This window comes from Oncorhynchus mykiss, chromosome 26 (assembly GCF_057628025.1).
Source record: "Oncorhynchus mykiss isolate SJ-2025 chromosome 26, ASM5762802v1, whole genome shotgun sequence".
Lineage (NCBI taxonomy): Eukaryota > Metazoa > Chordata > Actinopteri > Salmoniformes > Salmonidae > Oncorhynchus > Oncorhynchus mykiss.
In genome coordinates, this window is record NC_143047.1 from 48,504,113 (window position 1) to 48,525,000 (window position 20,888).

The 20,888-nt window shown below is 47.5% G+C and overlaps 1 protein-coding gene across 8 annotated transcripts in view; it reads right to left on the bottom strand.

Annotated features, from left to right (window-relative positions):
- Positions 1-20,888, bottom strand: part of plekhg4 (pleckstrin homology and RhoGEF domain containing G4) — a 257,371-nt gene that overhangs the window by 13,518 nt on the left and 222,965 nt on the right. For all 8 annotated transcript variants that reach the window (XM_090223345.1, XM_090223344.1, XM_090223343.1 and 5 more), the window contains 5 exons: positions 12,032-13,038; positions 9,318-9,567; positions 6,609-6,698; positions 6,192-6,416; positions 3,446-3,616 (listed from right to left, as the gene is read on the bottom strand). In XM_090223345.1, coding sequence (XP_090079471.1) covers positions 3,446-3,616; positions 6,192-6,416; positions 6,609-6,698; positions 9,318-9,567; positions 12,032-13,038 — 1,743 coding nt within the window. The remainder of the gene's footprint in view (positions 1-3,445; positions 3,617-6,191; positions 6,417-6,608; positions 6,699-9,317; positions 9,568-12,031; positions 13,039-20,888) is intronic.

A 20,888-nucleotide genomic window follows, 5' to 3' on the forward strand; every position in this document is an offset into this window, starting at 1 on the left:
CTACAACTGACCACAGTGTAACCAAATCCCTATGCCACTTCTACAACTGACCACAGTGTAACCAAATCCCTATGTCACTACTACAACTGACCACAGTATAACCAAATCCCTATGTCACTACTACAACTGACCATGTTGGTAGATATAGAGGGTAGATATAGAGGGTAGATATAGAGGGACCCACCTTAAAGGAGTGTTGGTAGATATAGAGGGACCCACCTTAAAGGAGTGTTTGTAGATATAGAGGGTAGATATAGAGGCCCTACCTTAAAGAAGTGTTGGTAGATATTGAGGGACCCACCTTAAAGGAGTGTTGGTAGATATAGAGGGTCCCACCTTAAAGGAGTGTTTGTAGATATAGAGGGTAGATATAGAGGGACCCACCTTAAAGGAGTGTTGGTAGATATAGAGGGTAGATATAGAGGGACACACCTTAAAGGAGTGTTGGTAGATATAGAGGGTAGATATAGAGGGACCCACCTTCAAGTAGTGTTGGTAGATATAGAGGGACCCACCTTAAAGGAGTGTTGGTAGATATAGAGGGACCCACCTTAAAGGAGTGTTGGTAGATATAGAGGGACCCACCTTAAAGGAGTGTTTGTAGATATAGTGGGTAGATATTGAGGGACCCACCTTAAAGGAGTGTTTGTAGATATAGAGGGTAGATTTTGAGGGACCCATCTTAAAGGAGTGTTTGTAGATATAGAGGGTAGATATTGAGGGACCCACCTTAAAGGAGTGTTTGTAGATATAGAGGGTAGATATTGAGGGACCCACCTTAAAGGAGTGTTGGTAGATATAGAGGGTAGATAGAGGGACCCACCTTAAAGGAGTGTTTGTAGATATAGAGGGTATATATAGAGGGTAGATATAGAGGGACCCACCTTAAAGGAGTGTTGGTAGATATAGAGGGTAGATATAGAGGATAGATATAGAGGGACCCACCTTAAAGGAGTGTTTGTAGATATAGAGGGTAGATATAGAGGGTAGATATAGAGGGTCCTACCTTAAAGAAGTGTTGGTAGATATAGAGGGTAGATGTAGAAGGACCCACCTTAAAGTAGTGTTGGTAGATATAGAGGGACCCACCTTAAAGGAGTGTTGGTAGATATAGAGGGACCCACCTTAAAGGAGTGTTGGTAGATATAGAGGGACCCACCTTAAAGGAGTGTTGGTAGATATAGAGAGTAAATATAGAGGGACCCATCTTAAAGGAGCGTTGGTAGATATAGAGGGACCCACCTTAAAGGAGTGTTGGTAGATATATAGGGTAGATATAGAGGGTCCCACCTTAAAGGAGTGTTGGTACATATAGAGGGACCCACCTTAAAGGAGTGTTGGTAGATACAGTGCCTTGCGAAAGTATTCGGCCCCCTTGAACTTTGCGACCTTTTGCCACATTTCAGGCTTCAAACATAAAGATATAAAACTGTATTTTTTTGTGAAGAATCAACAACAAGTGGGACACAATCATGAAGTGGAACGACATTTATTGGATATTTCAAACTTTTTTAACAAATCAAAAACTGAAAAATTGGGCGTGCAAAATTATTCAGCCCCTTTACTTTCAGTGCAGCAAACTCTCTCCAGAAGTTCAGTGAGGATCTCTGCATGATCCAATGTTGACCTAAATGACTAATGATGATAAATACAATCCACCTGTGTGTAATCAAGTCTCCGTATAAATGCACCTGCACTGTGATAGTCTCAGAGGTCATCATGAAGAACAAGGAACACACCAGGCAGGTCCGAGATACTGTTGTGAAGAAGTTTAAAGCCGGATTTGGATACAAAAAGATTTCCCAAGCTTTAAACATCCCAAGGAGCACTGTGCAAGCGATAATATTGAAATGGAAGGAGTATCAGACCATTGCAAATCTACCAAGACCTGGCCGTCCCTCTAAACTTTCAGCTCATACAAAGAAAAGACTGATCAGAGATGCAGCTAAGAGGCCCATGATCACTCTGGATGAACTGCAGAGATCTACAGCTGAGGTGGGAGACTCTGTCCATAGGACAACAATCAGTCGTATATTGCACAAATCTGGCCTTTATGGAAGAGTGGCAAGAAGAAAGCCATTTCTTAAAGATATCCATAAAAAGTGTTGTTTAAAGTTTGCCACAAGCCACCTGGGAGACACACCAAACATGTGGAAGAAGGTGCTCTGGTCAGATGAAACCAAAATTGAACTTTTTGGCAACAATGCAAAACGTTATGTTTGGCGTAAAAGCAACACAGCTCATCACCCTGAACACACCATCCCCACTGTCAAACATGGTGGTGGCAGCATCATGGTTTGGGCCTGCTTTTCTTCAGCAGGGACAGGGAAGATGGTTAAAATTGATGGGAAGATGGATGGAGCCAAATACAGGACCATTCTGGAAGAAAACCTGATGGAGTCTGCAAAAGACCTGAGACTGGGACGGAGATTTGTCTTCCAACAAGACAATGATCCAAAACATAAAGCAAAATCTACAATGGAATGGTTCAAAAATAAACATATCCAGGTGTTAGAATGGCCAAGTCAAAGTCCAGACCTGAATCCAATCGAGAATCTGTGGAAAGAACTGAAAACTGCTGTTCACAAATGCTCTCCATCCAACATCACTGAGCTCGAGCTGTTTTGCAAGGAGGAATGGGAAAAAATTTCAGTCTCTCGATGTGCAAAACTGATAGAGACATACCCCAAGCGACTTACAGCTGTAATCGCAGCAAAAGGTGGCGCTACAAAGTATTAACTTAAGGGGGCTGAATAATTTTGCACGCCCAATTTTTCAGTTTTTGATTTGTTAAAAAAGTTTGAAATATCCAATAAATGTCGTTCCACTTCATGATTGTGTCCCACTTGTTGTTGATTCTTCACAAAAAAATACAGTTTTATATCTTTATGTTTGAAGCCTGAAATGTGGCAAAAGGTCGCAAAGTTCAAGGGAGCCGAATACTTTCGCAAGGCACTGTATAGAGTGTAGATATAGAGGGACCCACCTTAAAGGAGTGTTGGTAGATATATAGGGTAGATATAGAGGGACCCACCTTAAAGGAGTGTTGGTAGATATAGAGGGACCCACCTTAAAGGAGTGTTGGTAGATACAGAGGGACCCACCTTAAAGGAGTGTTGGTAGATATAGAGGGACCCACCTTAAAGGAGTGTTGGTAGATACAGAGGGACCCACCTTAAAGGAGTGTTGGTACATATAGAGGGACCCACCTTAAAGGAGTGTTGGTAGATACAGAGGGACCCACCTTAAAGGAGTGTTGGTAGATATAGAGGGACCCACCTTAAAGGAGTGTTGGTAGATACAGAGGGACCCACCTTAAAGGAGTGTTGGTAGATACAGAGGGACCCACCTTAAAGGAGTGTTGGTACATATAGAGGGACCCACCTTAAAGGAGTGTTGGTAGATATAGAGGGTATATATAGAGGGTAGATATAGAGGGACCCACCTTAAAGGAGTGTTTGTAGATGTAAACGTCCAGTCCTCCTTCGATGCGTTTGGGTTTACTGAACAGCACCAGGTCTTCAAACAGGAAGACATGGCGCTGACACTTCTTCCTGCCGTACCAGATCCAGAACTCATCCTGTCTGACCAGTTGACCCTGCTCCTTCAGGTTCACCTGGGGAGGACGGGACAAGAGACAGGCTTAATATACAACACTTCATGTTACTCAAAAACCTGTTGCACGTTGCCATCCTCCCAAGTCTCGTTCTTCACGCCGCTATTTTACAATCCCTAAATCTAAAACTGTACCAGTAGTATTTTATAATCCCCAAGTCTAAAACTGTACCAGTGGTATTTTATAATCCCCAAGTCTAAAACTGTACCAGTAGTATTTTATAATCCCCAAGTCTAAAACTGTACCAGTGGTATTTTACAATCCCCAAGTCTAAAACTGTACCAGTAGTATTTTATAATCCCCAAGTCTAAAACTGTACCAGTGGTATTTTACAATCCCCAAGTCTAAAACTGTACCAGTAGTATTTTATAATCCCCGAATCTAAAACTGTACCAGTGGTATTTTATAATCCCCAAGTCTAAAACTGTACCAGTAGTATTTTATAATCCCCAAGTCTAAAACTGTACCAGTGGTATTTTACAATCCCCAAGTCTAAAACTGTACCAGTAGTATTTTATAATCCCCAAGTCTAAAACTGTACCAGTAGTATTTTATAATCCCCAAGTCTAAAACTGTACCAGTGGTATTTTACAATCCCCAAGTCTAAAACTGTACCAGTAGTATTTTATAATCCCCAAGTCTAAAACTGTACCAGTAGTATTTTATAATCCCCAAGTCTAAAACTGTACCAGTGGTATTTTATAATCCCCAAGTCTAAAACTGTACCAGTAGTATTTTATAATCCCCAAGTCTAAAACTGTACCAGTAGTATTTTATAATCCCCAAGTCTAAAACTGTACCAGTAGTATTTTATAATCCCCAAGTCTAAAACTGTACCAGTGGTATTTTATAATCCCCAAGTCTAAAACTGTACCAGTAGTATTTTATAATCCCCAAGTCTAAAACTGTCCCAGTAGTATTTTATAATCCCCAAGTCTAAAACTGTACCAGTAGTATTTTATAATCCCCAAATCTAAAACTGTACCAGTAGTATTTTATAATCCCCAAGTCTAAAACTGTACCAGTAGTATTTTATAATCCCCAAGTCTAAAACTGTACCAGTAGTATTTTATAATCCCCAAGTCTAAAACTGTACCAGTAGTATTTTATAATCCCCAAGTCTAAAACTGTACCAGTAGTATTTTATAATCCCCAAGTCTAAAACTGTACCAGTAGTATTTTATAATCCCCAAATCTAAAACTGTACCAGTAGTATTTTATAATCCCCAAGTCTAAAACTGTACCAGTAGTATTTTATAATCCCCAAGTCTAAAACTGTACCAGTAGTATTTTATAATCCCCAAGTCTAAAACTGTACCAGTAGTATTTTATAATCCCCAAGTCTAAAACTGTACCAGTAGTATTTTATAATCCCCAAGTCTAAAACTGTACCAGTAGTATTTTATAATCCCCAAGTCTAAAACTGTACCAGTAGTATTTTATAATCCCCAAGTCTAAAACTGTACCAGTAGTATTTTATAATCCCCAAGTCTAAAACTGTACCAGTAGTATTTTATAATCCCCAAGTCTAAAACTGTACCAGTAGTATTTTATAATCCCCAAGTCTAAAACTGTACCAGTAGTATTTTATAATCCCCAAGTCTAAAACTGTACCAGTGGTATTTTATAATCCCCAAGTCTAAAACTGTCCCAGTAGTATTTTATAATCCCCAAGTCTAAAACTGTACCAGTGGTATTTTATAATCCCCAAGTCTAAAACTGTACCAGTAGTATTTTATAATCCCCAAGTCTAAAACTGTACCAGTAGTATTTTATAATCCCCAAGTCTAAAACTGTACCAGTAGTATTTTATAATCCCCAAGTCTAAAACTGTACCAGTAGTATTTTATAATCCCCAAGTCTAAAACTGTACCAGTAGTATTTTATAATCCCCAAGTCTAAAACTGTACCAGTAGTATTTTATAATCCCCAAGTCTAAAACTGTACCAGTAGTATTTTATAATCCCCAAGTCTAAAACTGTACCAGTAGTATTTTATAATCCCCAAGTCTAAAACTGTACCAGTAGTATTTTATAATCCCCAAGTCTAAAACTGTACCAGTAGTATTTTATAATCCCCAAGTCTAAAACTGTACCAGTGGTATTTTATAATCCCCAAGTCTAAAACTGTCCCAGTAGTATTTTATAATCCCCAAGTCTAAAACTGTACCAGTGGTATTTTATAATCCCCAAGTCTAAAACTGTACCAGTAGTATTTTATAATCCCCAAGTCTAAAACTGTACCAGTAGTATTTTATAATCCCCAAGTCTAAAACTGTACCAGTAGTATTTTACAACACCCCCCCCCCCCCCCCCCCAGAGAGTTTGTCATATTATCGCTGTACCACACAGGAGGCTGGTGGCACCTTAATTGGGGAGGACGGGCTCGTGGTAACGTCTGGAGCGGAATAGATGGAATCAAACACATCAAAACACACGGTTTCTCTGTTGGATACCGTGTCACTCCAGACGTTATTATGAGCCGCTCTCCCCTCAGCCGTCTCCCGAGTTGGACCGTAACTCTGTGAGGGTCAAAGAAGACACGATGACTCTCAGGCTGAAGGTGCGTCACTCACGTCACAGTCTCGAATGGCGTCCATGGCGAGCAGGTCGTTGCCGTGACGCAGCTGGAACTTGACCATCTCCGCGGCGGCTCGGAGGTAGCCCAGCTCTGTCTCCTGCGCCTCGCTCACCTCCTTGATCAGGTCTTTGAGGAGGAGAGCGTATTTAGCCATCCTCTGGATGGGCTTTAACAGGTAGGAGGCCAGGTCCATCTTATCTCCCAGCTTCAGCTGCTTGTTCTATAGCGGTTAGAGGTCAAAGGTTATACAGACAGACAGGCAGCCAGACAGACAGACAGACAGACAGACAGACAGCTAGACAGTCAGACGTTCAGACAGCTAGACAGACAGACAGTCAGACAGACAGACAGCTAGTTGTCTGTACGTTCTGAAGCACATGGATGTGTGTTCTGGTGTGTTCTTCTCCCTCACCCTGAAGAAGCTGTTTCCGTGGCTGGCCAACAGCGTATCAGACCGCGGCTTGTTCTTACTGTACAGAGCGTACAGGCCGAACGCGTCTTGCTGTGGATGACATGGAAACAGAACAAATCATTCTACTGAGAGAAAACAGAAAACCCTCTCTTGTTCTGTAAACATGCCCTGTACCAAAAAAAGGAAACGAGGGACTCTCCATTTCTCGACAAGTTCGGTTTTATTTGGCGAGAATTCTGGCGAGACTTCAAATTACTTGGTTGCTTTTTTAATATTCGTACAGAGTGTAATATCTCTCCCAGACTTTTATAGCCAGGAATGTGTCGACTTAGCCTGCGTCCCAAACGGCACACTAGTCCCTATGTAGTGCACTAGCCCATAAGGCTCGGGTCAAAAGAGGTGCACTATATAGGGACTAGTGTGCCGTTTGGGACGCAGATTCAGTCTCCCTGTTATAAGCCTGGTAGAGAGGACTACATCTCCCTGTTATAAGCCTGGGAGAGAGGACTACATCTCCCTGTTATAAGCCTGGGAGAGAGGACTACATCTCCCTGCTATAAGCCTGGTAGAGAGGACTACATCTCCCTGTTATAAGCCTGGGAGAGAGGACTACATCTCCCTGTTATAAGCCTGGGAGAGAGGACTACGTCTCCCTGTTATAAGCCTGGGAGAGAGGACTACATCTCCCTGTTATAAGCCTGGGAGAGAGGACTACATCTCCCTGCTATAAGCCTGGGAGAGAGGACTACGTCTCCCTGTTATAAGCCTGGGAGAGAGGACTACGTCTCCCTGTTATAAGCCTGGGAGAGAGGACTACATCTCCCTGTTATAAGCCTGGGAGAGAGGACTACATCTCCCTGTTATAAGCCTGGGAGAGAGGACTACATCTCCCTGTTATAAGCCTGGTAGAGAGGACTACGTCTCCCTGCTATAAGCCTGGGAGAGAGGACTACATCTCCCTGTTATAAGCCTGGGAGAGGGGACTACGTCTCCCTGTTATAAGCCTGGGAGAGAGGACTACATCTCCCTGTTATAAGCCTGGTAGAGAGGACTACATCTCCCTGTTATAAGCCTGGGAGAGAGGACTACGTCTCCCTGTTATAAGCCTGGTAGAGAGGACTACGTCTCCCTGCTATAAGCCTGGGAGAGAGGACTACGTCTCCCTGTTATAAGCCTGGGAGAGAGGACTACATCTCCCTGTTATAAGCCTGGTAGAGAGGACTACATCTCCCTGTTATAAGCCTGGGAGAGAGGACTACGTCTCCAGCTGCTGTTTGAAGGAAAATCAGGATGTTTAAATCAAACCAAGGGGTCTGAGAATGACCACAGGTATGAAGGTAGAGAGAGAGAACAGAATATGTGTGTGTGTGTGTGTGTGTGTGTGTGTGTGTGTGTGTGTGTGTGTGTGTGTGAGGGAAACAGGGTTGTGACAACATGGAACCTGCTAGAGAGATTAGTAGAGTTCAGTATTTTCACAGCTGGGTTGGTCTTTGAAGGTGAAAGCGCCTCCCTAAAGCCAAAATCCTGCCTTGAGGTTAACGAGCAGCTAGATACCGGGGCCGGCCAGTTAAACATACTGGACCAAGGAACCTCAGGAACACATCGTCATCATTAGGATATAGTATACTGTAGATGTCTAGAGGCGCAGGAAACACTGAGACTAAAGGGGGTGGTTACCTCAGTAATGTTACCTCGGTAATGTTACTTCAGTAATGTTACTTCAGTAATGTTACCTCAGTAATGCTACCTCAGTAATGCTACCTCAGTAATGCTACCTCAGTAATGTTACCTCAGTAATGCTACCTCAGTAATGTTACCTCAGTAATGTTACCTCAGTAATGCTACCTCAGTAATGTTACCTCAGTAATGTTACCTCAGTAATGTAATCATCAGTAATGTTACCTCAGTAATGTTACCTCAGTAATGCTACCTCAGTAATGTTACCTCAGTAATGTTACCTCAGTAATGTTACCTCAGTAATGCTACCTCAGTAATGTTACCTCAGTAATGTTACCTCAGTAATGTAATCATCAGTAATGTTACCTCAGTAATGTTACCTCAGTAATGCTACCTCAGTAATGTTACCTCAGTAATGTTACCTCAGTAATGCTACCTCAGTAATGCTACCTCAGTAATGTAATCATCAGTAATGTTACCTCAGTAATGTAATCATCAGTAATGTTACCTCAGTAATGTTACCTCAGTAATGTTACCTCAGTAATGTAATCATCAGTAATGTTACCTCAGTAATGTAATCATCAGTAATGTAATCATCAGTAATGTTACCTCAGTAATGTAATCATCAGTAATGTTACCTCAGTAATGTAATCATCAGTAATGTTACCTCAGTAATGTAATCATCAGTAATGTTACCTCAGTAATGTTACCTCAGTAATGTTACCTCAGTAATGTTACCTTAGTAATGTTACCTCAGTAATGTTACCTCAGTAATGTTACCTCAGTAATGTTACCTCAGTAATGTTACCTCAGCAATGTTACCTCAGGAATACTTTGTCATTCGGCTGTAACAGAAGTGGATATCCTCTACCGTTTGAGGAACATATTGTCATTCGGCTATAGAGTAAGAGGTATGAAGAGGTCTCTTACGTGTCGTAGGAAGCAGTGTGAGACTCGTAATAGGTGATTTTCAGTAGTAACGTTACCTCTAGGTATATTGAAACAAGTCGTTAGAGGAATGAGGTCTCTTACGTGTCGTAGGAAGCAGTGTGACACCCTCAGAGGGTGGTTGCAGCAGCTCTCCAACTCCTTGAGGAAGTACTGGCTGTGGAAGTCCATAAGCTTCTCCAGGTTCCCAAAGATGACGCTGCGTTTTCCCCTGAGGTCCTGCGGGAGGTCTCCTCTCTCCATCTCGGGGAAGTAGTGCTCGATGATGTACCGGAGGGAACGCACGTACTCCCTCTCCGTGGTCACCATCTCATCCACGATGTGACGCAGCTTACTGTGGAGGGAGAGAGAGGACTGTTAAGACTGGTCAGTTTACTGTGGAGGGAGGAGAGGACTGTTAAGACTGGTCAGTTTACTGTGGAGGGAGGAGAGGACTGTTAAGACTGGTCAGTTTACTGTGGAGGGAGGAGAGGACTGTTAAGACTGGTCAGTTTACTGTGGAGGGAGAGAGAGGACTTAAGACTGGTCAGTTTACTGTGGAGGGAGAGAGAGGACTGTTAAGACTGGTCAGTTTACTGTGGAGGGAGAGAGAGGACTGTTAAGACTGGTCAGTTTACTGTGGAGGGAGAGAGAGGACTGTTAAGACTGGTCAGTTTACTGTGGAGGGAGAGAGAGGAGGAGAGGACTGTTAAGACTGGTCAGTTTACTGTGGAGGGAGGAGAGGACTGTTAAGACTGGTCAGTTTACTGTGGAGGGAGAGAGAGGACTGTTAAGACTGGTCAGTTTACTGTGGAGGGAGGAGAGGACTGTTAAGACTGGTCAGTTTACTGTGGAGGGAGAGAGAGGACTGTTAAGACTGGTCAGTTTACTGTGGAGGGAGAGAGAGGACTGTTAAGACTGGTCAGTTTACTGTGGAGGGAGAGAGAGGAGGAGAGGACTGTTAAGACTGGTCAGTTTCCTGTGGCGAGAGGAGCTGACTGTTAAGACTACCTGAGATGATTGTTAAGCTACCTGTCTCAACATGTCCTAGTGGTCCTCAGTCCCCAGCTAGCTGTCTCAACATGTCCTAGTGGTCCTCAGTCCCCAGCTAGCTGTCTCAACATGTCCTAGTGGTCCTCAGTCCCCAGCTACCTGTCTCAACATGTCCTAGTGGTCATCAGTCCCCAGCTACCTGTCTCAACATGTCCTAGTGGTCATCAGTCCCCAGCTACCTGTCTCAACATGTCCTAGTGGTCCTCAGTCCCCAGCTACCTGTCTCAACATGTCCTAGTGGTCCTCAGTCCCCAGCTACCTGTCTCAACATGTCCTAGTGGTCCTCAGTCCCCAGCTACCTGTCTCAACATGTCCTAGTGGTCCTCAGTCCCCAGCTATCTCTCTCAACATGGCCTAGTGGTCCTCAGTCCCCAGCTACCTGTCTCAACATGTCCTAGTGGTCCTCAGTCCCCAGCTACCTGTCTCAACATGTCCTAGTGGTCCTCAGTCCCCAGCTACCTGTCTCAACATGTCCTAGTGGTCCTCAGTCCCCAGCTATCTCTCTCAACATGGCCTAGTGGTCCTCAGTCCCCAGCTACCTGTCTCAACATGTCCTAGTGGTCCTCAGTCCCCAGCTACCTGTCTCAACATGTCCTAGTGGTCCTCAGTCCCCAGCTATCTCTCTCAACATGGCCTAGTGGTCCTCAGTCCCCAGCTACCTGTCTCAACATGTCCTAGTGGTCCTCAGTCCCCAGCTACCTGTCTCAACATGTCCTAGTGGTCATCAGTCCCCAGCTACCTGTCTCAACATGTCCTAGTGGTCATCAGTCCCCAGCTACCTGTCTCAACATGTCCTAGTGGTCCTCAGTCCCCAGCTACCTGTCTCAACATGTCCTAGTGGTCCTCAGTCCCCAGCTACCTGTCTCAACATGTCCTAGTGGTCCTCAGTCCCCAGCTACCTGTCTCAACATGTCCTAGTGGTCCTCAGTCCCCAGCTATCTCTCTCAACATGGCCTAGTGGTCCTCAGTCCCCAGCTACCTGTCTCAACATGTCCTAGTGGTCCTCAGTCCCCAGCTACCTGTCTCAACATGTCCTAGTGGTCCTCAGTCCCTCTCTCTCTCCCTCAGTTCACCTCCCTCCCTCCCTCCTTCTCTCCCTTAGTTCACCTCCCTCCCTCCCTCCCTCAGTTCACCTCCCTCCCTCCCTCCTTCTCTCCCTCAGTTCACCTCCCTCCCTCCTTCTCTCCCTCAGTTCACCTCCCTCCCTCACTCCCTCCTTCTCTCCCTCCCTCTCTCTCACTCCCTCACTCCTTCTCTCCCTCAGTTCACCTCCCTCTCTCTCTCCTTCCATCAGTTCACCTCCCTCCCTCCCGCCAGTGTGTCAGTTCAGGGGGTTCTGTACCACTCAGTGTGGGGTTGGGGTCTGTGAACAGTGTGATAGGTTCTCTGGTTACAGCCTCTCGGCATCAGGCCCAGCCTCCACACGGCTCCACACGGCCCCACACACGGCCCCCCCACACACACGGCCCCCCCCCCCCCCCCACACACACACACACACACACACACACACACACACACACACACAAGAGTAGTGGTAGCTAGACTAAAACCCATCTGTCCCTGTAACACTACACTGGGAAACATGACAGACAGACAGACAGACAGACAGACAGACAGACAGACAGACAGACAGACAGACAAAAAGACAGACAGACAGACAGACAGACAGACAGACAGACAGACAGACAGACAGACAGACAGACAGACAAGCTCGCTCTGTGTGTGTGTGTGTGTGTGTGTGGTAGCTTGACTAGCCAGGTACCCACCTGCCCTTGGCGCGGGTCTCTGGTACAGGACTACTGGTAGTGCTGATGGAGGGGGTCCTCAGTGCCTCTCCCGCTGCCCAGCCAGGAGGCGTCATTCTGGGGGAGTAGGGTCGCTCAGCCACCTCCCTACTACTGACCTCCAGGCCTTTAATAAACACCCCAGTGTGGCCGCGCCGGGCCGGCTCGCTCAGCGTACGCTGACAGGTCCCATAGCGGGAGGAGTCAGGGGAGGCGGGGGCGGGGCTCTGGCAGTCGAAGCTCTGGGTCTTGCGGAGCGGGGGCCGGCGAGCAGGGTTAGGGGCGGAGCTCGGCTCCAGGGGGGTCAGGGAGGGGGAGGAGGAACAGGAGGAGCTACGGCCCTGCGCTTCAATACGAACTCCGTGGGACGACTCCTCGGAGGAGGAGGTGCTACGGGTGAGGAGCTGGGTGGAGAGGGGGGTGAGGGGGAGCCTGTGCACCAGACCGTAGGGAGAGGAGGTTAGGGGTGTCTCCTGTCTGAGGCTGCAGGCCGACTGAGCTGAGGCAGCGCTGGAGGTAGAGGACAGCCTCTCTCTGACCCCCCACACCCCACTAAAGGCCTTTCTACAGGCGTGTGACACGCTGCGGCTCCTCTCCTGTCCCACGTCGTTGTTAACGTCAGAGTAACGTCTGGGGGTGGCGTCCCCTACCCCGCCGTCCTTCCCTGCACCCGCTGTACCTGACCCGGGTGACTCTCCCGTGGGCAGGGCTCGCCTCGTCCTCAGAGCGGCCTCCAGCTTCTTCTCAAACATCTGCTTGGTCTCCTGGCACTTGGACCAGGCGAACTTCCACTGTTTGAGGCCCTGCTCGCTCTTCATCTCCCCAGCCAGCTCCTTCATCTCCTGGAAGCGGGGGTCGGGGATCGGGGGGTGCTGCCGGCGGTACCCCTCCAGACAGCTGATCACCCCCTGGCTCTTGTCGGGCACCGTGCAGTCCTCCATGCTGATGCTGGCCAGGTGACGCATCCCCTCCAACGCCCACTCATACGCCTGGAGAGAGGAGGAGAGGAGAGAGAATGAGAGAGAGGAGAGCGAGAGAGAGAAGGAGAGAAGAGAGAGAAGGAGAGAGAGGAGAGAGAAGGAGAGAGAGGAGAGAAAGAAGGAGAGAGGAGAAACAAGGAGAGAGGAAGGAGAAAGAAGGAGAGAGGAGAGAGAAGGAGAGGGCGGCGAGAGGAGGAGAGAGAGAGAGGAGAGAACGGCGAGAGAAGGAGAGAGGAGGAAAGAGGGGAGAGAGGAGGAAAGAGGAGAGAGAGAATGAGAGAGGAGGAGATAGAGGAGAGATAAGGAGAGGAAGGAGAGAGAGAAGGAGAGAGGAGAGAGAGAAGGAGAGAGCGGCGAGAGAAGGAGAGAGGAGGAAAGAGGGGAGAGAGGAGGAAATAGGAGAGAGAGAAGGAGAGAGGAGGGAGAGAGAAGGAGAGAGAGAAGGAGAGAGGAGGAGAGAGAAGGAGAGAGCGGCGAGAGAAGGAAAGAGGAGAGAGAGAGAGAAGGAGAGAGAAGGAGAGAGAGGAGAGATAAGGAGAGAGGAAGGAGAGAGAGAAGGAGAGAGGAGAGAGAGAAGGAGAGAATGGCGAGAGAAGGAGAGAGGAGGAAAGAGGGGAGAGAGGAGGAAAGAGGAGAGAGAGAATGAGAGAGGAGGAGATAGAGGAGAGATAAGGAGAGAGGAAGGAGAGAGAGAAGGAGAGAGGAGAGAGAGAAGGAGAGAGCGGCGAGAGAAGGAGAGAGGAGGAAAGAGGGGAGAGAGGAGGAAAGAGGAGAGAGAGAAGGAGAGAGGAGGAAAGAGGAGAGAGTTAATCAGTAGTTGTCTTGAATGTTCCAAATTGATACGCCTGGAGAGAGAAGGAACAACAAGCCAGTCTCCTGATACATTTCACATGTTGGTCATTTAGCAGACACTCATATCTAGATAATTACAGTCAGTGTGTTAAACTAAGGGGGGGAGGAGAGAGGGAGAGAGAGAGAGAGAGAGAGAGAGAGAGAGAGAGAGAGACAGAGAGAGAAAGAGAGAGAGAGAGAGAGAGAGAGAGAGAGAGAGAGAGAGAGAGAGAGAGAGACAGAGAGAGAAAGAGAGAGAGAGAAAGAGAGAGAGAGAGAGAGAGAGAGAGAGAGAGAGAGAGAGAGAGAGAGAGAGAGAGAGACTAGTCACAGCAACACAGCTCAGGCCCGTACTAGTCACCTCAACAGGCCTCAGGCCAGTACTAGTCACCTCGACAGGCCTCAGGCCTGTACTAGTCACCTCAACAGGCCTCAGGCCTGTACTAGTCACCTCAACAGGCCTCAGGCCCATACTAGTCATCTCAACAGGCCTCAGGCCCGTACTAGTCACCTCAACAGGCCTCAGGCCTGTACTAGTCACCTCAACAGGCCTCAGGCCAGTACTAGTCACCTCAACAGGCCTCAGGCCCGTACTAGTCACCTCAACAGGCCTCAGGCCAGTACTAGTCACCTCAACAGGCCTCAGGCCAGTACTAGTCACCTCAACAGGCCTCAGGCCAGTACTAGTCACCTCAACAGGCCTCAGGCACTGTACTAGTCACCTCAACAGGCCTCAGGCCAGTACTAGTCACCTCAACAGGCCTCAGGCCAGTACTAGTCACCTCAACAGGCCTCAGGCCAGTACTAGTCATCTCAACAGGCCTCAGGCCCGTACTAGTCACCTCAACAGGCCTCAGGCCTGTACTAGTCACCTCAACAGGCCTCAGGCCAGTACTAGTCACCTCAACAGGCCTCAGGCCCGTACTAGTCACCTCAACAGGCCTCAGGCCAGTACTAGTCACCTCAACAGGCCTCAGGCCAGTACTAGTCACCTCAACAGGCCTCAGGCCAGTACTAGTCACCTCAACAGGCCTCAGGCCAGTACTAGTCACCTCAACAGGCCTCAGGCCAGTACTAGTCACCTCAACAAGCCTCAGGCCAGTACTAGTCACTTCAACAGGCATCAGGCCAATACTAGTCACCTCAACAGGCCTCAGGCCAGTACTAGTCACCTCAACAGGCCTCAGGCCAGTACTAGTCACCTCAACAGGCCTCAGGCCAGTACTAGTCACCTCAACAGGCCTCAGGCCAGTACTAGTCACCTCAACAGGCCTCAGGCCAGTACTAGTCACCTCAACAGGCCTCAGGCCAGTACTAGTCACCTCAACACAGCTCAGTGGCTCTAGTCCACAATGGGCCTGGTCTTCACACGTGTTAGACAGGAGACGAGGAACTCTTTAAAGAGACTGAACTGACACACAGACTGAAAGACTCTCCTCTCAGGGTGAGGATGGTGGACAGAGAGGGACTCCTCTCCTCTCAGTGTGAGGATGGTGGACAGAGAGGGACTCCTCTCTTCTCAGGGTGAGGATGGTGGACAGAGACAGACTCCTCTCCTCTCAGGGTGAGGATGGTGGACAGAGAGGGACTCCTCTCCTCTCAGTGTGAGGATGGTGGACAGAGAGGGACTCCTCTCTTCTCAGGGTGAGGATGGTGGACAGAGACAGACTCCTCTCCTCTCAGGGTGAGGATGGTGGACAGAGAGGGACTCCTCTCCTCTCAGTGTGAGGATGGTGGACAGAGAGGGACTCCTCTCTTCTCAGGGTGAGGATGGTGGACAGAGACAGACTCCTCTCCTCTCAGGGTGAGGATGGTGGACAGAGACAGACTCCTCTCCTCTCAGGGTGAGGATGGTGGACAGAGACAGACTCCTCTCCTCTCAGGGTGAGGATGGTGGACAGAGACAGACTCCTCTCCTCTCAGGGTGAGGATGGTGGACAGAGACAGACTCCTCTCCTCTCAGGGTGAGGATGGTGGACAGAGACAGACTCCTCTCCTCTCAGGGTGAGGATGGTGGACAGAGACAGACTCCTCTCCTCTCAGGGTGAGGATGGTGGACAGAGAGAGAGGTATGAAGAGGTGAGGGGTCAGGAGAGAAGCCCTCTCCGCTCTGTAAACAACAGAGAGATGTGTGGAGGAGCTGGGAGGTCTGACCAGTCACGACCCCTGTCTATACTATAGCAGCAGAACACACACACACACACACACACACACACACACACACACACACACACACACACACACAGCTCCTTAATGAGCTCTAACAAGCTGTCTAATCTCTGTAACGCTGATGAGAAAGACATGCTTAGTCTTGACAAGTTAACACCTCCAATAAATTAATCCATCTCATTAAACTACCCAGAATCCATCTCATTAAACTACCCAGAATACATCTCATTAAACTACCCAGAATCCATCTCATTTAACCACCCGGAATCCATCTCATTTAACTACCCAGAATCCATCTCATTTAACTACCCAGAATCCATCCCATTTAACTACCCAGAATCCATCTCTCAGTACCATCAACAACAGGACATTGAGAGTTCATGACGACCAACAGAAGACTGTCTATAGCCTGTCTGAATGACCAGACCAGGACATTGATACAGGACCAACTACAGCTGAATATCTGTCTGGGAGAACAGTCTCTTTCAGAAGAGGTTCCTCTGAACCAGACATATTGGGGAGTCTTTCAGCTGAATATCTGTCTGGGAGAACAGTCTCTTTCAGAAGAGGTTCCTCTGAACCAGACATATTGGGGAGTCTTTCAGCTGAATATCTGACTGGGAGAACAGTCTCTTTCAGAAGAGGATCCTCTGAACCAGACATATTGGGGAGTCTTTGATTTAAAATCAAGTCTCTGTTGAATCAATCTATTCAACACTCTCTAAAGCAAAACATCTAGACAAAATCATTGGCTCGAATATTCCTTACATAGTGCACTACTTTTTAACCAGGGCCAATAGGGTGGACCAGAGCCCCCATAGGCATCTGGTCAAAAGTAGTGCACTACTTAGGGAACGCAGACCATCTTGGGGTGTCTGAGCTCTGCTGGTTACTGGTCTCAGTGTATAGACGCTGACTAGGGTCTCAGTGTATAGACGCTGGCTAGGGTCTGACAGGAGGTTAAGGCCAGATCAAACACTCACTGCTGTGACCCCAGAGGGAAAGAGAGAAAGAGAGAGATAATCGCTTAGGAGACCTGATGCCGAGAGGGGCCACCCGGGCCACTGGACATTCCAACAGCCCTCTAGAAATTCCTCTCTTCCCTCTGAATAACTGACCCTGTTGACAGAGAACACACTCTCACTCTCTCTCCTGTCTCTCTCTCTCTCTCGCTCTTTCTCTCTCTTTCCATCTCTCTCACTCTTCCTCTTTCTCTCTCTTGTTCCATCTCTGTCTGTCTGTCTGTCTGTCTGTCTGTCTGTCTGTCTGTCTGTCTGTCTGTCTCTGTCTCTCAATTCAATTCAATTCAAGGGGCTTTATTGGCATGGGAAACATGTGTTAACATTGCCAAAGCAGGTGAGGTAGATAATATATAAAGTGAATATATGAAGTGAAATAAATAATAAAAATGAATAGTAAACATTAAACATACAGAGGTTTCAAAACAATAAAGACATTACAAATGTCATATTATATGTATATACAGTGTTTTAACAATGTTCAAATGGTTAAAGGACACAAGATAAAGGTGTGTGTCTAACTACCTCAGAGTGACCTTACATGGGAGGTGTGTCTCTAACTACCTCAGAGTGACCTTACAGGGAGGTGTCTCTAACTACCTCAGAGTGACCTTACATGGGAGGTGTGTCTCTAACTACCTCAGAGTGACCTTACAGGGAGGTGTGTCTAACTACCTCAGAGTGACCCTATAGGGAGGTGTGTCTCTAACTACCTCAGAGTGACCTTAAAGGGAGGTGTCTCTAACTACCTCAGAGTGACCTTACAGGGAGGTGTGTCTAACTACCTCAGAGTGACCTTACAGGGAGGTGTGTCTCTAACTACCTCAGTGTGACCTTACAGGGAGGTGTGTCTCTAACTACCTCAGAGTGACCTTGCAGAGAGGTGTGTCTAACTACCTCAGAGTGACCTTGCAGGGAGGTGTGTCTCTAACTACCTCAGCGTGACCTTACAGGGAGGTGTGTCTAACTACCTCAGAGTGACCTTGCAGGGAGGTGTGTCTAACTACCTCAGAGTGACCTTACAGGGAGGTGTGTCTCTAACTACCTCAGAGTGACCTTGCAGGGAGGTATGTAGGTGACACTACGGTCAAATACCAGCACTCTGAGGGCTGCGAGGGCCACAGCACTGAGACACTAACGCTACTAACCCTAGCCCTGATCAGGTCAGAGGTCACTAATGGGTGGCAGCACAGAGGAATCTGGTGTCATGAAAAGGGAAACCAGTGGAGCACAGTGGTTTACTGATCTTCTCTACTATTCATTATACAAAAAGAGTAAGAGCAAGAGACTGAGTGTCTGACTCAGGTTTAGAGATGTAGTCTAGTGGACAGCTGAGGTTTATAGATGTAGTCTAGTGGACAGCTGAGGTTTAGAGATGTAGTCTAGTGGACAGCTGAGGTTTAGAGATGTAGTCTAGTGGACAGCTGAGGTTTAGAGATGTAGTCTAGTGGACAGCTGAGGTTTAGAGATGTAGTCTAGTGGACTAGTGGCCAGCTCAGGTTTAGAGATGTAGTCTAGTGGACTAGTGTCTGACTCAGGTTTAGAGATGTAGTCTAGTGGACAAGTGTCTGACTCAGGTTTAGAGATGTAGTCTAGTGGACTAGTGGCCAGCTGAGGTTTAGAGATGTAGTCTAGTGGACAAGTGGCCAGCTCAGGTTTAGAGATGTAGTCTAGTGGACTAGTGGCCAGCTGAGGTTTAGAGATGTAGTCTAGTGGACAAGTGGCCAGCTCAGGTTTAGAGATGTAGTCTAGTGGACAAGTGGCCAGCTCAGGTTTAGAGATGTAGTCTAGTGGACAAGTGTCTGACTCAGGTTTAGAGATGTAGTCTAGTGGACTAGTGGCCAGCTGAGGTTTAGAGATGTAGTCTAGTGGACAAGTGGCCAGCTCAGGTTTAGAGATGTAGTCTAGTGGACAAGTGGCCAGCTCAGGTTTAGAGATGTAGTCTAGTGGACAAGTGTCTGACTTAGGTTTAGAGATGTAGTCTAGTGGACAAGTGTCTGACTCAGGTTTAGAGATGTAATCTAGTGGACAAGTGTCTGACTCAGGTTTAGAGATGTAGTCTAGTGGACAAGTGGCCAGCTCAGGTTTAGAGATGTAGTCTAGTGGACAAGTGTCTGACTCAGGTTTAGAGATGTAATCTAGTGGACAAGTGGCCAGCTCAGGTTTAGAGATGTAGTCTAGTGGACAAGTGTCTGACTCAGGTTTAGAGATGTAGTCTAGTGGACAAGTTTCTGACTCAGGTTTAGAGATGTAATGGACAAGTGGCCAGCTCAGGTTTAGAGATGTAGTCTAGTGGACAAGTGTCTGACTCAGGTTTAGAGATGTAGTCTAGTGGACAAGTGTCTGACTCAGGTTTAGAGATGTAGTCTAGTGGACAAGTGTCTGACTCAGGTTTAGAGATGTAGTCTAGTGGACAAGTGTCTGACTCAGGTTTAGAGATGTAGTCTAGTGGACAAGTGGCCAGCTGAGGTTTAGAGATGTAATGGAAGTTATCAAACCTCAGAAATAGCGCTCCTTCAACCACTAAACTTCTTAACTATATGTTAAAATGCGCGATCTTCCTTGAGTTATGTTGACTTATTCTAAACAATTTTTTTTTAGGGCAGTGTTGTTCTTCCTAGGTAACACACTGAGATTCATGGGAAGAGTCTTGCCGAAGGGAACCGATTTGCAAAAATGTAACGATGCCAAAAACTTCACTCCCATAGAACTCTGCGGTCACTCCCATAGAACTCTGCGGTCACTCCCATAGAACTCTGCGGTCACTCCCATAGAACTCTGCGGTCACTCCCATAGAACTCTGCGGTCACTCCCACAGAACTCTGCGGTCACTCCCACAGAACTCTGCGGTCACTCCCACAGAACTCTGCGGTCACTCCCACAGAACTCTGCGGTCACTCCCACAGAACTCTGCGGTCTCTCCCACAGAACTCTGAGGTCACTCCCACAGAACTCTGAGGTCACTCCCATAGAACTCTGAGGTCACTCCCATAGAACTCTGAGGTCACTCCCATAGAACTCTGCGGTCACTCCCACAGAACTCTGCGGTCTCTCCCACAGAACTCTGAGGTCACTCCCACAGAACTCTGAGGTCACTCCCATAGAACTCTGAGGTCACTCCCATAGAACTCTGAGGTCACTCCCATAGAACTCTGAGGTCACTCCCATAGAACTCTGAGGTCACTCCCATAGAATCCTGCGGCCACTCCCATAGAATTCTGCGGTCACTCCCATAGAATTCTGCGGTCACTCCCATAGAATTCTGCGGTCACTCCCATAGAATTCTGCGGTCACTCCCATAGAATTCTGCGGTCACTCCCATAGAATTCTGCGGTCACTCCCATAGAATTCTGCGGTCACTCCCATAGAATTCTGCGGTCACTCCCATAGAATTCTGCGGTCACTCCCATAGAATTCTGCGGTCACTCCCACTAAAGGCCAACTAGATGCCCCCAGGCTTTACTGTGCTGTGTGCAATAGCCTGGGTGACGAGCTTCACCCTCCCAGTAACCTACACCCAGTGGACCGGATCAAACTCTGCTACCAACCAACGGATGCTCCAAATGCTTTCAGCTCAGCTTGATAAGAGAGTGGGAGAGAAGAGCAGAGCGAGAGGTTGAGGATGACATCATTCCTGAATCCGTTAGCAGGCGCCGGGCACCTTTGTAGTGTGAATGGATTGTGTGCGGGGGAGGGAGGGATGGATGAGCGTCTAAATAAAGCCAGTGAGGAGATCAGAGGGGTCTGGGGAGCTCAGCACATCTCCTCTCCTCTAGAAGGCCCCTGCTTTAAGAAGACCCACAAAGGGGCCCAGCTCCCTCCTTTTGACTGGGAAGGGGA